Raw genomic sequence first — 16,356 nt, 5'->3', positions numbered from 1 at the left:
GCTGACTACAGCTGTTACTTTTTGATGCCCATAACTGTGGCTTCAGAATGACAAGCTAACATGCTGTATAGGAAGACTGCATTTATTTCACTCAACCTTCTTTTTAAGTGTAAAACACAACCATTCTGTAGCAATACAGCACCCATTCCATATTCTCAAAATATTGAGCTTCTCTAACCACTTCAGTCTTTGAAATTGTAGGAAAGGATTCCCCCCACCCCTTTTGTTAGAATACATGACAGCTCTTCATGCACTGTAGCAGGTGCAGAAGAAAAATGCTTTTCTATTAAGTCAGGAATGTCACTACTTGGGTCAGGAGACAGAAGGCAGACCTTCATCATTTTTGCAAAGTTATCTCCAGGGAAAACCAGCAGCATGTTTTATTTCCACACTATCAACTCACTCTTATCACAGATCATCATTCTTCAAAGACAGCCCTTTGAAGAGCACTTTAGACTTGAGACTAGCTGACAGTTGAAGAAACATTTAAAATTAAATGCAGTGGCTTACAAATAAAGTACTAAATACGAGTGAAGAGAAAAATAAAGTAAGTGCACCATTATTTCATAACACTAGTTACACTAGAGACCCAGGAAATGGTAGCTTTTTATAAATATAAAATGCCCGAGGATCTATATTCTCAGAGGAGAAAAATACAGTGAAAGACTGGAAATGAACATTCTTCCAAAATCAGCAATAGATGATAGTTCCTAAAGCTGAACTTTAGGCAGATTCTTTGACACTAGAACGCATGGCAATTCACCTCATTACCTACAGGCAAGACTACACGCATGGGGTGTTAAGATTCTATTCTTTTGTCAGAAAAATGAGTGGAAACAAAAATGTCCTTTCCCTTCTCAAACTTGCATTTGATCACTTCTTTTAAATGAAATTAGTAAAGAACAACAGAATAAAAACCTTACTTTGTTTCCATTTTGAAGTGTTCTGTTTTAGGAATGTTGATTAAAAGTAACATATGAAGATCTTCAATACTGTAAATTTCTTTAATAGATAATAAATAGCAAGGGAAAATAAATGTACAGAATCAAGGGAAACTCGCATCACACTGGGGCTGGGGGAGAACAGCTCTTCACTTGATGTAAAATAGTAAAAATGCTCATTGGAACATTTCTCTGTGAAAAGAAAGATGAGGAAATATGTCACGTTACGGAAATACCAAAAGAACAGAAAGAAGGTTAAAAAAAATACTTCTTTCTTACTCTGTTAAACTGAGAAATCTTGGCAATTTTTTTATTAAAAGATTAAGGCTTACAGAGGAAAGTGTTAACAGAGCCTGATGGTTCTTCTCAAATTTAGGCACATATATACCTAGTCAGATTTTACATGTATTTCACAATGAAAGAATTTCTGCCAATTCTGCTAAATTGAGTAATTTCTTCTTCACAGCAGTGATATATCCAGAGTATGTATTAACATCTGCACCAAGTTACTTATAGACAAATGCATTCCGTCCCCCCCCCCAACCTTCAGACAGTACACATCTTGAAGATCTTTTTGAAGGGAAAACAACTCTCATCAGAACATGCCTGTTGAAGTTTCTCATCAATACCAACATCAGTTATTTCTGCTGTGTGAAGCTATGCTTCCTTGTTGCCATTTATTTTATAAAACAGACACAGTAGGAAAAAAATCTTTATTTAGGAACATAACTGTTTTCAAATGGCAATTAAGATTAAATTCAAATACATGATCATGAATATAAGCCACTTAAAATCAGACAACAAAAAAGACAGCTTTAAAAAGAGAAAAGGTAATGTTTTACACTTAAATGTCAACATAATTAGCAAACATTTCAATAGCCATAAGCATTTATAAAAAATTAGCTCTATATAAGTAAATAAGATGCAAATGTGTATTTCAAGGAAGTCTTCATCCACTCAATTTTACAACCATGAAAACAAACAAACAAAAAATCTTTGGTGGGGAGAAATAAACCCAAAGGGCAAATGAAAGCAAAAAACAATCTTCCTGTATTCTGGAATCACAACTCTATTAGAAGGTTCTCAGCTTTATTCATTCTCAAATCTGCTGTAAGGATTATCAGAATCCTGGAGAAGACCTGTAAAAGAAAACAGGTTTGTTTCTACCATTTTCTTACCTGAGTTACTCTGTATAACAAAACCAAAAGGCAATTTTTGTCTTGCAAAACCTGCTCAATTAGCCAGAAGCTCAAGTATAATAATAAATTGGAAGTGTTCTTAAGCACTCATTTCTCAAACTAAAATCATGAATAGGTATTTCATGATTTAGCAGGGAGAAACATATTGCTCTATGAAAAAACTGCATGGAGAAAACATTTCTCGTTTGTGAGGTGTACCCTACAAAATGCATTTGAGAGAGACAAGTCTGCAAAATAGTCTAAGTACAGAGACGGCTCAGGAAAAGCAGATTCAGACCAGCCAGTTTGTTAAGTCAAGTTTTTATAAGACCACCATCCTTTAAAATATAACATGCTATTCTGACTTAATTCTACTTCAATTCTGCACAAAAATTTGTCAGCTTCAATCACTTACAGAAATTCTGCAACAGGACAATAGCATCTAAGGACAAATAAAGATCACCTCTACACTCACTAAAACCTCTGGGGACAAGAGTAGCATCACTTAAATCAGGTTGCAGTATGTGTCTCCACCATAAGGATTCTTAATGTTGTAACCAGGATGCTGTCACAGAAAGCACTGCATAGCCATCCAATTATACTGAGTTACTGGATATGCATGCCATCTTACGTAAGGGTTAGCTGAGCAACCACTGTTCCACAGCGCAATAATTTCAAAAAGACTTTAAACCACATAACAAATTTGTGCTAGGCAGTAGGGCATACTGAAAATAAAGGAGTCCCAGGAGAGTCTAGAGGCAGACTTTTTGTTGTGAAGGAACAGAAAGACTGCTACTATCTTTTCTACCAACTTTTGTATACTGTAGTCTGGACTCTCTTCCATAGCTTGTTTGTTTAGGGCATGGAGAAAGAGACATAAGCCAAAAACCCTCTCTCCACAAACGTTCAGATTCACAATAGCAGAAGAGAAATGAAGGTTATATCAGTAACTCAAATCTTGTTAAGAACCCCCATTAGGTCTTTTCACAGCACACCTCTCTTCCATGCGCATCTGTGCACAGATGCTGAACTCCAACTCTTCTGTCTGAAACTCAAAAGCTAACAGCACCAAAAGTAGACACTGTACTCTTGTCTGCTTTGCAGAGTGCAGTTATTGCACTTCTCTCAAAGCACCAGAATATTTTAAGATGTCAAGCAAGAAGCATGACTGCTTAGTGTTGATTATTATATCAGTAACTATAACTGACTACCTGATAGAGAATAGCGACTTAGAGGAATATGCACTAAAATTCCTATAACTACTCAAATTAGAAAGATTTCAAGCAGTTAATTTGTAAGTAGTTAAAATTAAAACCAGCCATTCTAGTTAATGACCATTACTTGTCAAAGAACAGGTAACCCAGTAACACTTACAAAGCTTCAACCAGGTAACAACAATATAGTACCTGATATAGTACCACATGCCCAAAGTATTACCCCTTTCTGTAACCTAAAAAATATATCTTCTAAGCATTTGTGCAATAAAAGTTTTGTTAGATGACAGCACTATTTTGTTAGATGACAGCACAGTGAGTTCTTACATTTTTTGTGGTCTTTAAACCTGTAAAAAGCAGTTATTTCCTGGATTCTAATCATACCTTTCATGTGTTTAAAAAGAAAATTGTCATGTCCTTTAAGTCTACTCTAACTGACAAGTAAGCTAATACACAATAAAAATATTATTCTTGGCCTGCTAATGTCTTTAGGTAACCTTAGGTGTCCTTTAGCATCTTTAGGTAACTTACCTGCATTAATATAACCCAAAGGCAAATACAGAGAAGAAACATTTACTTTATTTCCAGAATAACAACACTACCCCCTTTCCCCAGACATGTTAATACTTCAGTAGTTAGTTTTAATACAAGCATTCATAAAGTTATAGGATCTATGGATTCAAATATATTTAATTACCTTAAAGACAACTGTGAATTGTTCAAATTTCAAAAATTTTTGCAGCACTTTTAAAGTATTTTAAAGGCAGGAAATACAAAAGACCTCTACACAATATTTAGAGAAAATCAGCAACAACACTAGAAATTTAAATATTTTATGACAATAAACTCTGTGTTAAATTCCTCTCAGAACTCCAAGAACCAAACAAAGATGTTCCCATAGAGTGGAGGGAGGTGGCATAAGACTTGTGACAAAATTAACTTTGGCATTTAAGTATAATTTTGATTTTGAAATAAGATTCTTTGAAGCCTTCATTTTAAAAAAGATCGCTTTATGGTAATCAAAGATGTTCCCCACTTCAGTTGAGTTGCCTCAACCACCTAGAAGCAAAAAGTCCATGACATTCTGCAGCTAAAAAGCACAAACCATGAAAGAGTTACTTTCTCCCTGAAAGAACGCTAACACACACACACACACGCACACACACAGTTACTTATACTCTCCTGATTTTATTTAGCTCACATACTTGTCTCTATATAGCCTGGCAAGTGCTTATTATCTGCCTTTCATATAATTCATTTGAAATACATATCTGACACTTCATAGGTCTGAAACCAGCACAGTTCAACTCTAGGCTCTGCTTGCTGACAGCTTAAACAGCTAAGATTCAATTCAAGTGGTATTTTGCATCCAGTAGTGCCAATCTCAAATTAAAGGAAGTTGTGAAACTTCTACAATATACTTATTTATCTGCACCTCCCTCAACACACTATCAAGAGCCATGTCAGACAATTAGCCATCATATTTCATAGGAACATGTCATTTTTACTATTGTTATTACAAATGCTACTCTCAGTAATTTTTGCTTTAGTTTCACTGAACTATAAGGTTTAACAGTGAACAGAGATACAATTTTCACCAATCAGGCATTAGTATGTTATAACTTAATTTCAAGGACAGCTCTCTGATCTGTTTTGTTGTATAATACTGGAACCAAAAGGTCAGGCCTCAACACCTATGGGACAGTCCAATGAGAGTATTATTGGTCATGACTGCTTGACTACAGTAAAAGATTTAATGTGAACACACTACAAAGGAAAGTCTACTGCAGAAATTCATCCCCCAGGAAACAAGGCATTCCAACAGGAAATGGTAAGCCCTCCTTCCAAATGAGGATAACCACAAAAGTTACAACATCTGATAAACTTCGTTCTTAATCTTGCTCTCCAATCTACATCCAATGTTTAAATTTCTTTCATCTTCAGCATTCTAAGCATCTCATTAGATTATATTAAGCGAGAGGAGGGAGAGAGCAGCCAATCACTTGCACCAATTCTCACTGAAAGCACCGTCTCTGTCTCCAGCAAGCGGACACAAGCAATTTAGAGAGATGCACAAAAAAAGAAGCATGACAGAAAGCTACTGTCAGCTGCCACAGCTGCTCTTAACCATGGTATTCAAAGAGGAGCTGCAAGCCTATGCTAACTGGATAGCATGTCTGGTTCAACCAGAGCTCACATGCTGCCTTGAACCAGACATGAATGTTCTCTCTTAACTGCTCCTCATTTGACATGAGTGCAACTACTCAACCTGTAATTTACACTTACAGGTTGAAAGAAGCCAGATGTTTGTAGGCTTCAGGAGACTTCTGTGTAAAGTCCATTACATGTTACTATTGCACTTGGATATCTAGAAATGCAGGACACAAGAACTCAGAACAACTTGCTTCTATTTATCTTCATTTTTTAGATTAGTATCTCAAATATCAAAGAAAAAATTGAGATTAATATCTAAAATATACTTACCTATATTAAAGGAAAACTGCAAAATTTGAAAGGTATAACAGACAAGAATCTTCCATTAGCCAATATGAAGTAACGACGCCTCTTAATACCTCTTCCAAACATATTCATTTACGTTATATACCATGCTAACAATACAGCCTCTCAGTCATTGAGACCCGACCCTCATCATTTATTAGCAGTGCTCAAAAACAGAATTAACAAATGAAGTACAAGAGACTGTATATACTGTAACAATTGAACTAGTCTGGTACACTGCAGATCTTTGCCTCTAATTACACTTTTCCTCTTTTATTTTCAACTCCCCCAATTAACAACTCTATCCCTAACATACAGCAAACTAAATTTTAAGTGTACAGCAATACAAGATTTGCCTGCCTTGCATTCAGAATACAGGAGAACGTCAAGGTTAGGAAGCATCTCTCCTGAACAGAAGGAATATTTACTGTGATAAACTCCTGAATATAAAATTAATGTTTTATGTTAAATAAAGGAAATAGGGTTGGGTATCATTAAATTAGCTATCAAAAGCTTTGCAGACTTGAAGCAAGTGGTTTGGAAGCCCAAAATCATGAAACACAATAATTCTGTAAAAATGGAGATACAGGATCCTTCTACTAGTATCAAGCAAAATGCTGAAGTATATAAAGAGTAAAGCAGCTTTTTACTAATGCTATACTGAACGCACAATAGCAGCAAATGCAGCAGCAATTAAATTGTAATTCCTTTGTATGCTACACAAGCTGCAAAATAGTCTGAATTCTACTTTAAAATTTTCCAAGAGTCAACATATAATTTGTGTAATCATACTGCATTCATATATATGAGCAAATGAAAAATACTATCAAATTCTGCAACAAAGAAACAATTCAAAGTGCATATTCCTGGCTGCTAAAGCTCTCTATTGCTTCCAGTGCTCCCAAGGGGTTGTGGCTAAACTGACACCTGCAATGCATTATAAATGTGTAATTACCATTTAAATGGGATAAGGAAAGCTGGTGGATGAAATGGGAAAAGGCATTCCCTTAAAGCCAACCAAATACTGAAATTTCAGGCATGATCATCTTAATCTACAGAGTCAGGTTAACAAAGTCATTGTCATTCTGCCACTCACGCACTCCTACTTAACAGTGAATCCTCTGTGCAATGCATAACAGTGTAAAATAATCTAGTGTCTCCATAATTATTTGCAGCAATTTTTATTAGGTTATATTTAATATGCTAACATATGTATTTACTAGACAGTGAAAAATGAAGACAGAAGATTCAAGGCTCTAGCAAGACTTATTTTATTAAATCTCACTGAATTATTTTAACAGCCATTTGTCTGCATATTATCAGAATATAAGATATATAGACTAGCAATAATTTAATGACTTTATGGATTTCAGAATTTATGTATATTTTGTCTTTCATTTTTCTTCAGTTACGTACAACCTTTCTGTATCTGCCAACTATTCATATACCAATTAGGTGGTTCTTTAGGGCAAACAATGAATTATGAGAATCCAGGCCTCAAAATCAGTACACCTCATAGCATAAATTATTCTATGCATACACAATAAGGCAAACCTGTCAACAAGTAAACTCTATATAGGAATTCGCTACTGCAATTTGAGTCCAATTGTTAAAACAGGATTTGTGTGATAACTGCATTGCAAAACATAACTATGCAAAGCAATGGATATGCCTGGCTCCTTATAAGGCAGACCTTCCACTAACACAATGAATATTATGAACTTGTTCCTAATTTAGTCACTGACACACTAACATGCTTCAGATGGGAGTAAAATTACACTAACTCTCGTACAACTGAAAAGTAAACCTACAAGCAAGATTTTGAATTTGGTGTTTATATTCTAGAGGCATACAGTTATATCCCTCAGGAAGCTCAAGTACTCCAACAAGATCCAACACAGCATGCAGCAAATGTCTGAAGTTAAGTATAGAAGAGAGAGAAGTGCCTCCACTAAAATGCAGGGCCATGCAGAAACTGAACTAGTTTCACAAGCAGATTGTGACTATAAATGCAGTATTTTGAAGTGTTACTTAACTCCAGTGCAGTGCTTTGATATCCTATACTACTATCCTAACTTCAGGACCTAGTTTGATACTTGTGCACTGCACTGTGCCAAGATGATTTGAAGTTACACGTGTATCTGTACAGAGGGCTGCATGTTATTTTGGAGACATAGCCATTGTCTTAAATGTCCAAGTTCTTTCACCAAATCTATCCTAATGCTTCAAACTTGTCAGGATTGACTATAAGGTCTTTTCTAAGGAGAAAAACACAAAGTGTTTTATGTTTCTTCTTTTTAAACCTGGATTATTCTTGTAAACTGCTTAGTTCAAACAAAACAAAACTGGGTTGTGGTTGAAGGACAAGGTCAATGATGCTATAAAATATTGCAGGACTGAAGTTCACGATCAATATTTAACAAAAATTACTTTTAGTTTCTACAGCATTCTTCCTCCTCCTGCTCATCTTTCACACTGAATTTTTCCTCCATCTCCAAGGAGTATATTATTGCAAACATTCCCCAGGCATAGAATTCCGTATAGAGAGCATCTGTATCACTCCTACATCAGCAAGAGGACACACTGCAGACTCATGAAAGCATTCCCAAATTCTGCCAATCGATTTAATGCGAGACTGAAAAGTAACAGTTTTGAGCAACTGTTCAGACCCATAGTCACCTTCTCTGACACTACTGCAATTTGCATTAAAAAATCTGCAGCATACTTGTAGCATATCAGTCTCTGAATACATAGTACTGTTAATCTTCGGAACAAATCGAATAAAAAGTGCAAGGACTGACAAGCATAGATAATGCGAGCCTACTCTACAGCAGATCAGGTCCTACCATCTTAACAGTATGAGTCCCCTACTGCATCGCAGATCCATAAAAAAAAAAAAAAATCTTAAGTTAGGCTACAAAAGCTCTATCCTTGGTTTCAGCTTGATTTAAAAAGCTTGCTAGCTGCTAGTCAGTCTGTCCTCCTTAAATAAGCATGAATCTACTAGCCAGTTTCAACCAGATTGCTTTATCAAGTTCAAATCTCCAAGATATTTAAGGTCCTACAAGTTTTCTGAAAAACCAGAGGGCCAGTTAGGGTAGTACAAACAAAAAGCAGTGTTCCTACTTACAAAGGGACAGAAAGAACTATTTATTTTGTTAAATATATTTAATACCCCTGGAAACACACCTCTTGCCTCTGCAAGCACATTCTCTCTCACCCAGTGGGAGAGTTAGCACAGAAAGAAAACAAGAGCATAACAGTGATGAGAGCAGGTATTCTGGTGACAAAAGACCCACATCAGTAGGAAACAGGGCTTGATTAGTTCTGCTACTCACAGAGCAACTTGTTTCTGCTGTGAATTTTAATAATAATTAGGGCAAGGGAAAAAGGAATTCATTTAGATACTGATTATTGAAACAAGATTACCACATACCATACTTCCTGCGTATTTCATCATGTTTCAGTTTTCTCTCATGTTTCCTACAACAAAGAAAAAATGGCATCAGAAGAACATTCAGATTATTTTGAGCTGTAAGCAAAATATGGTAATTACATCCGAGTCGGACAACAACAATTTTTTTAAATCAGTATGCAATTAAGAATTTCCAAAAGTCATATTTATCCGTTATGTATCTCACCTTTGAGACTCCCTATAAAACTCCTCACAAATCAATAGTGTCAATGAATAGGGTATATTTGCAAGCAAAAAAAAGTGTGTTGGTTTTTCTATATCAAAGTAAAGTACCCAAATATATATGCATTTACACACACAGGTATTTGTCTATACATAAGGAGCAGGATCAGAAGATTCCCTCATGTTTTCCAGCAGGGAATGTAATTGTAAAATTCAGCTGCAAAAATGGTATGCCTCACAATCCTAACTCAGTATAATAAATCTACAAAGCAAAAAGGTGTTGTATTAATGTTTTGTTTATGCAGTGCAGCAATTACAAATTAGAACTACTAGTTTCCAAAATCCAAGATGACACAGATAATAAACTATAGTGCCATTATGAAAAAGTGGACCTTTCTTGTTATGTTTTCTAATTACAAGACAGTTTTCAAGACTGTATCTAATATTGCCAAACTTCAGCAACTCACATAAACCAAGTGTCTGACAAATCAATTTCTTCTCCCCCTTCCTTCCCTCCCCCTCTGCAAAGGTGAAGGGAGAGAAAATGAAAGCAGTTTAAATGGAAATCATTCCACCATTTCTAGGATTACTTCCCTTTATTCCAACAACAGGAACATATTTTGCTTTGTTTATAAACAACAAAAAAGCTCCCACAGAACTGTTTCACTAGGATGCTCCAGGACCTTTATTTTTAAGAAAAAAACTTAAACTTTGGCAAAAGAACATTCTCCTAACATGAAGAACATGCTATTTGTTGTCCCTATCAAAATTCAACCCAATTAGACAAGTTGTGACTCTCCCAGTTCTAATTTGCACATATTCAGCAGAAAGCTGTTAAGCACTGACAGCTTAATTCACCAAAGATCCCATCTGCCCTATGCATATTCCACCTCCAAACAACTCCTACTGCTAATCAGATTCTGTGTCCCCTCAAAAGCAATTACCCCTTTTCCTACAGAACTGAAGGGCTCAACTGGCCTTTCCCCACAACTGCACTTCTGGAAAGCTTGCAGATAAAGCGTGATGAGAAAACCAAACAAGGAAGATTGACTCAAAACCTTCCACTATTATTTCTTCAAAATACTTACCTCTTCTCATATACCTTTCCACTGTTTGGGCTCAAACACCATGGGAAACAAAGTAACCTGGCAAATCACAGGAGGAGGAGGAACTGGGGGAAGGGGGAGGGGGGCTGTCACGGTGCTGAAATGAAATTCAGGTGAAGGAAGAGGAGTTAGGCCTGAGAGGCAGAGGAGAACAAGAAGAGGGGCCAAGTTTACCTACAGAAGGTAACGACCACACAATTCTGAGCTGCTTTCTGCACTGCATAACAGGAAGACGTTATGTGGGGCAAGGGATTTCAGGAAGAGAGCAGGAAGATTTTGCTTAATGCAGCCTTGTCCTGGGTAAAGCCAATCCTCAAATCCTCATGGTTTCCATGTGACATTATGTGACCTAAAAGCAGATTTTTCACTGGTGCTACTAATGGCATACTCTTTGCTGTTTTACATGCCCTGCCTGAAACACCTGAAACTCATCACTGCAGTTTCAATTGAAATCTCAGTACTTCACTCACTAGTCAATCAATCTGCCCTGAACACAGCAAGCACTGTAATTGTGGAAGGTGAGGAAGAAAAACACACAAGCAACAACAAAAGAGGGCTGTATAGGCCTTAAGTCTCAGAGACACCCTAGGATACCTCCCTACACTATCAAAAACAAAAACCCCACACTCAGCTTCTTCCATTGCTTAAATTTCAGAAGGCTAAAACCATTAATATTTATGAAACGTTCAAACTGTGACAGGTAACCAGCACTATGTAATAGCACCCATGACTAAATCAACGTACAGTAAATAAAACTTAGCTGTACATCAACAGAGGAGACCTCAATACAATTTTGCGTAGGCAGTCAGTGCATATCAGCCACTCGAAGGTGCCTTACTGTATTGTTAACACCTTACATTAAGATCAACAAATGTCATTACGCAGTGTTCTGAGTTGGTTCTGTTTCTTAATACTAGTGCTATTACTTCATCTTTCTGTATCCTAAATTCTTGGCTCTCAAGATGAGTTGCCCCCACTGCTGTAAGTCAAGAAAGTTACTTTTCCTAATACTAGCAATTTACATCATAATTTTCCATACTTGCTTCATCATAAATGAACTGCAATGCCTTCTGTTTTTCTACATACTGCTCTTACCGTTATACTATTAAATTAGACTTGGTAGTTTATCTCAAAGATCTCATTGCTTTCCATTATCAATTTTTAACAGATAAATCATGATTTATAAATCAAATCTAAGATATGTATATGTAGCATGTATTTGTAGCTGTAAACAATTAAGCAAATGTTCAGAAAAAGTCACACTTGATGCACTGTTTAAACACGATTTTTCATGTTAGGGATGACATGAAGTCAAATAAAGGACTTAAATTATGCAGTAAGATACCAATTTTCCTTTAGTATTTTCAGTTGAAAACAGAACTCTGATTTCCTTCCCCTCTTGCCCCTCATCATAAGTCAAAACACTGTATTTCAGTGGTTTTCAACCTTGCCAGTGAAACGACAGCCAGTCTATTCCTTTTGATAACAGAGGACCACTGCTTACCTTGCCATCACTTCATTCTAACAACCACCAAGGTATTCCAAAAGCACACTTCCCTAAATATCAGCAGAAAACTGAATTTTAAACACAAATGCTTAATTTTTAAGCTTACAATGCAGACATTCACTGTGTGGCTGAAAAGTTAGAAAATGCTAAGTATTGCAATTATTTTGAAACTTGCATTAATTGTACTTATGCAACTTGGGCTTCCTTGTTTTGTTTTCGCACATTGCTAATGGCACACAAATGCAATCGGAAAATGAAGCTCAGGCTAAGTCCTGTTCTGCTTCCACAGCTAACTGTTCTAAACAGCCACGTGTGAAGTAGCTGTATCCCACAGAAAAGACCAACTAATAAGATAACAGACAGAAGGACAATCCTGTGCCTATTTCCTCCCATGCTATTTATCTAAATAACTATCCAGTTATTTTCAGAAATTATGTGAAAACTTTGCAGATTGTACTAAAATTCCCCTTGCTCCTCACACCTGCAGACTGGAAGATATTAAGTCCAGTCGTGACTTGAAAAACAACTCCCATCCTTTCAAAGGTATCTTTGTAAGATTCCCATAACCTGTGTCAAGGGGTTTTAAAGATTATCAGTATAACTAAGCTTTTAATTATTTCAGATAACCTCTTGGAAAATATTGTCTAGATGTCTTTACATGACTGGTGGGAAAAAAGCTGGCCAAGTGCCATGAAACATTAGACTAAGGAAAAAAAAGGGTATAAATTGGTGAAAAACAGACTAGACATTGATACAAAGTCAAACATCCTTACTGACCACCACTGTTGCAGTAGAAACTTTAGTAAGATACTTATTTCTAAAAAAAAAAAATCATACCTGTGTTTCTCTTTAAAAAATTAATAGTTTATTTATAGATCTCTATTTAGACACAAACTTATTCAAGGTAAACATAACTGATAGCATTTCCATTCAGTTTTAAGTTTTCTGGTATTACTAGGCATCAGCAATACTGGAAAAGAAACATGATTTCCAGTGGCTAAGCCACCAGCAAAGAGTGCGCTCTTAACAGAAAGGAAAGACTATGTAGTTCAATGTAGTGTTTCTCCTGTGGTTTGCTGGTCAAAAATGGCTTGTAGAGACCCCTAATCTGTTCAACAGCCTGCTACTAGCAATTTGTTCTCCTAAGGACTTACAAGAAGCAAGCAGTGGATAGAGTAAGGTATTTGGGCTGCCAGGAGAGGCCTATTCCCAGCACGGGTAGTAGGATATGACCCTACGAATCCCTCCCAAGTCACATAATGGATATACGTTAAGAACATGAGAAACAGCCCAGGGCTGCTACCTAGCTGTCTTCTGCCATTGGAACAGTTTATCTGTTCCACAGATGCATTCCCGAGACACACTAGGAAAGAGGGCAGCTGCACTAAGGCTGCAGCAGTCATTCCGGAATGGCAGTCTGCTCCCAGTGACCCTTAATCCATTCCAGAATTAACCTAGGAATAAGTCTTAGCTACACGTGTTGCAGAGTGCCTGTGCAATACCACTCGCTCTGTGTGCTCAGAGCAAACCCTATAATCAGCAAGTATCACATTTCCTGCATATGTAGAGATTAACTATACAAAGAATTTGAAGTCGATACACAGGTCACAGTGGAAAGGTTATGGCATGCAATTATACCCTATGAGCCTGGTCACGAGCCTTTGCTTTAGAAAAACATAGCTGAGTGTTGCTTTAACCCAATAATATAGCATAATATTAAGGATGCACATTTCAGCACAAGGCACGTGGTTTTGATATACAACAAAATGTTGATATTCCTTACAGGATTCCTTCTCTTTAAATTAAGACACTTTGCTTCTTCTGTTGCCGCTGCTGCTATTTCAGCTTTACCAATCCAGTTTTCAAACACAACCGAAGTGGCCAGACTGACAATGCTGTCTAGGAAGGGTGAATAACAAGTATAGCTACATGTCACTTTTGACATTGAAATCTATGCCTATTTGCTGTATTTTCTAAAGGTAATACACTCTTGTTAGACAGTAACAGTGACAAAAATGAACAATGAGGGACTCAGCTTTCTGAGGCCTTTGGGGGAAGAAAAACAGGTGTCCAGATTGGGACTTCAGAAGATATGAAACCAATTAATCTTATCAATTCATTCCAGTGCAGCTTATCAGGTAAAGAATATCTCATATTGACTCTGGAGGTATCCATAGCATCAGGAAAGTTACCTTAGAGGACGTTTTACTATGTCTTTTTAAAAGGTCACACGTAATAGTTAACAAACCATAAGAACCACCACACAAACTGAGGTTTTTCCAGAAGATAATAAAAATAAAATTATAATGCAAACATTGGTATGCAAAGTGTAGGACTTGCATCCAAAAAATCCAAATACTTGCAGAGAGACATTGCAGTAAATCAGGAGAGGAAGAAGACACAGCAGAGTTTACTTGTGCTTAGCTTACAAGGCAGCTCAATGGTATCTATCAGCAAGCTTGGGAAAGACAGAGGAATCACATAGCATTCTGCAAACTAAAATATCAATTGTTTGATTGCTAACATGATTTCATCACCCACCTACTTTGTAGGTTTGTGTATTTGTGGCTTCTTTCCCCATCATGAAATGCCTGGGTGTTTAATCAAGCCAGGAAATTCTTGTTGAGAAACTACATTAGATGTTACATCTTAAGCATAAAATATCACTTTCCTTCATTGCCCTCTCCTCTCCCCTTCATCTTCAAAATAAATACTGAACTGTGAATTAGCACTAAGCAATCCTGCAAGGTAGCTTGTTTTAAAACAAGCACTTATGGTTTCGCTACAGGGTCAGCTTGGTTCTGGTTTTCTCTTTCTCTCTAAAACTTTCTCTTAAAAAAAAAAAAAAAGCAACAACTGCATCTCACACCCAGCTGTTAGCTGGGCAATACATAGCACTGATTTGTGAATGATTTGCCCACAATACAGTATGCTTAATCTCATGATACTTTGTCCCACTGTGAGGCTTTAGGCATTCTGCATTTTTCTCACAATGCCTTTGTGCAAATGGACATTGGACAAATGGACAATGGAATTCCAGACTAATAATCAAGCATACAAAATCCCGCCCTTCTTTTCCTGTTATCTCATGTTTCATTGTATTTTGTAGGACAGCACCATTACCAGAGAGTACAGGAGGAAGCTTCTGAACTGCATGATGCAGCAGGTAGTTAATAGACAAAGGCTGTCGTATGTATGTTTGCAGCAAGGTGTCTTTGGAAGCCAGTACTCTATCACTCCAATTTGAAGAATGATAGGGGATAACAAGAAAACAAGAATAGATGGCTACCTGTGAATAAGCACTTCCAGGAATTTTTCACTTGGTGAATGACTTTTCTGAGGGCAGGAAACTATCAATGACTAATAGGAAAGACTAGTGTTGCGAGGACTGCAAGTGGCAGTATTTCAGGGGGACCAAAGATCACAGATCTACAGATCTGAACCAAAAGACGATGCAGCAGAAACACATGAATATATGGATAAAAAAAAATCTTTAAGATGGAGAAGATGGGAGCCAGTCACTATTATTACAGTAAGTAGCTAATCTATTCACCACTGCTAGATGAACTGCAAGGGCTAGCATCACAGATGTATGCCCTATTATAACAGAAAATGTTCCAGATTAGTAAATCTGGGATCCTCAAATTAGACTAATCTCACTGCTGTGGCAATATGCCCCCTCACTAAGGTGTCAAGGAAAGGTGCATTTTCAAATCAGACTGCTATATATCATTGACGGCTTTAGTATTACTCCCACATTAATGGGGAAAGGAGCCCGAAAACATCATTGAAGCTAGAATCCTGAAAAACACATGCTTCTGTTTAATGAAGAACTTGATTTCCCCCCCCCCCCGACTTATATAGACTAAGTTGTCTTGATATCATTTAAATAGGACTGGCTTTCTCACCTAGTTTCTAAAACCTTCTATTAGATATATAGCCAGAAGAAAGGAGCTCTTCAGCTGTTTCCCTAAAAGCTGCCAAATGACAATCTCTTCGAAAGGCCACAATCTTGCTTAAATTAATAAATCCAGGTAAACCATTTCCCTTTATCTTTTGGGAATTAGTCTTTCTGGCAACCAAGGATAGTTGACCTTTCACAACAGATGAGCAGCATTATTAGAGGAATCAGCCTTTACCTCCTCATGTCAACAGATACTAAAAGTATCATTAAATTCATTCAAATTCCACATAGCATATATGGATTAATTAAAACAATCAAAAATAAAACTTGCATACCAATACCATGATCATATCTATATCATGCCATGATA

General features: G+C 36.7%; 1 protein-coding gene across 3 annotated transcripts in view; it reads right to left on the bottom strand.

Annotated features, from left to right (window-relative positions):
- Positions 1-1,637: 1,637 nt before the first annotated feature.
- The window catches only part of LOC112982380 (pituitary tumor-transforming gene 1 protein-interacting protein-like), a 31,909-nt gene continuing 17,190 nt past the window's right edge, over positions 1,638-16,356 (bottom strand). For all 3 annotated transcript variants that reach the window (XM_026098731.2, XM_064506046.1, XM_064506047.1), the window contains exons 6-7: positions 9,269-9,315; positions 1,638-2,080 (exon numbers count right to left, since the gene is read on the bottom strand). In XM_026098731.2, the coding sequence (XP_025954516.2) occupies positions 2,031-2,080; positions 9,269-9,315 (97 nt within the window). In that variant the 3' untranslated portion in view covers positions 1,638-2,030. The remainder of the gene's footprint in view (positions 2,081-9,268; positions 9,316-16,356) is intronic.

Source organism: Dromaius novaehollandiae, chromosome 2, assembly GCF_036370855.1.
Source record: "Dromaius novaehollandiae isolate bDroNov1 chromosome 2, bDroNov1.hap1, whole genome shotgun sequence".
In the NCBI taxonomy this organism is placed as follows: domain Eukaryota; kingdom Metazoa; phylum Chordata; class Aves; order Casuariiformes; family Dromaiidae; genus Dromaius; species Dromaius novaehollandiae.
This window is presented reverse-complemented; position numbering and strand designations above follow the sequence as displayed.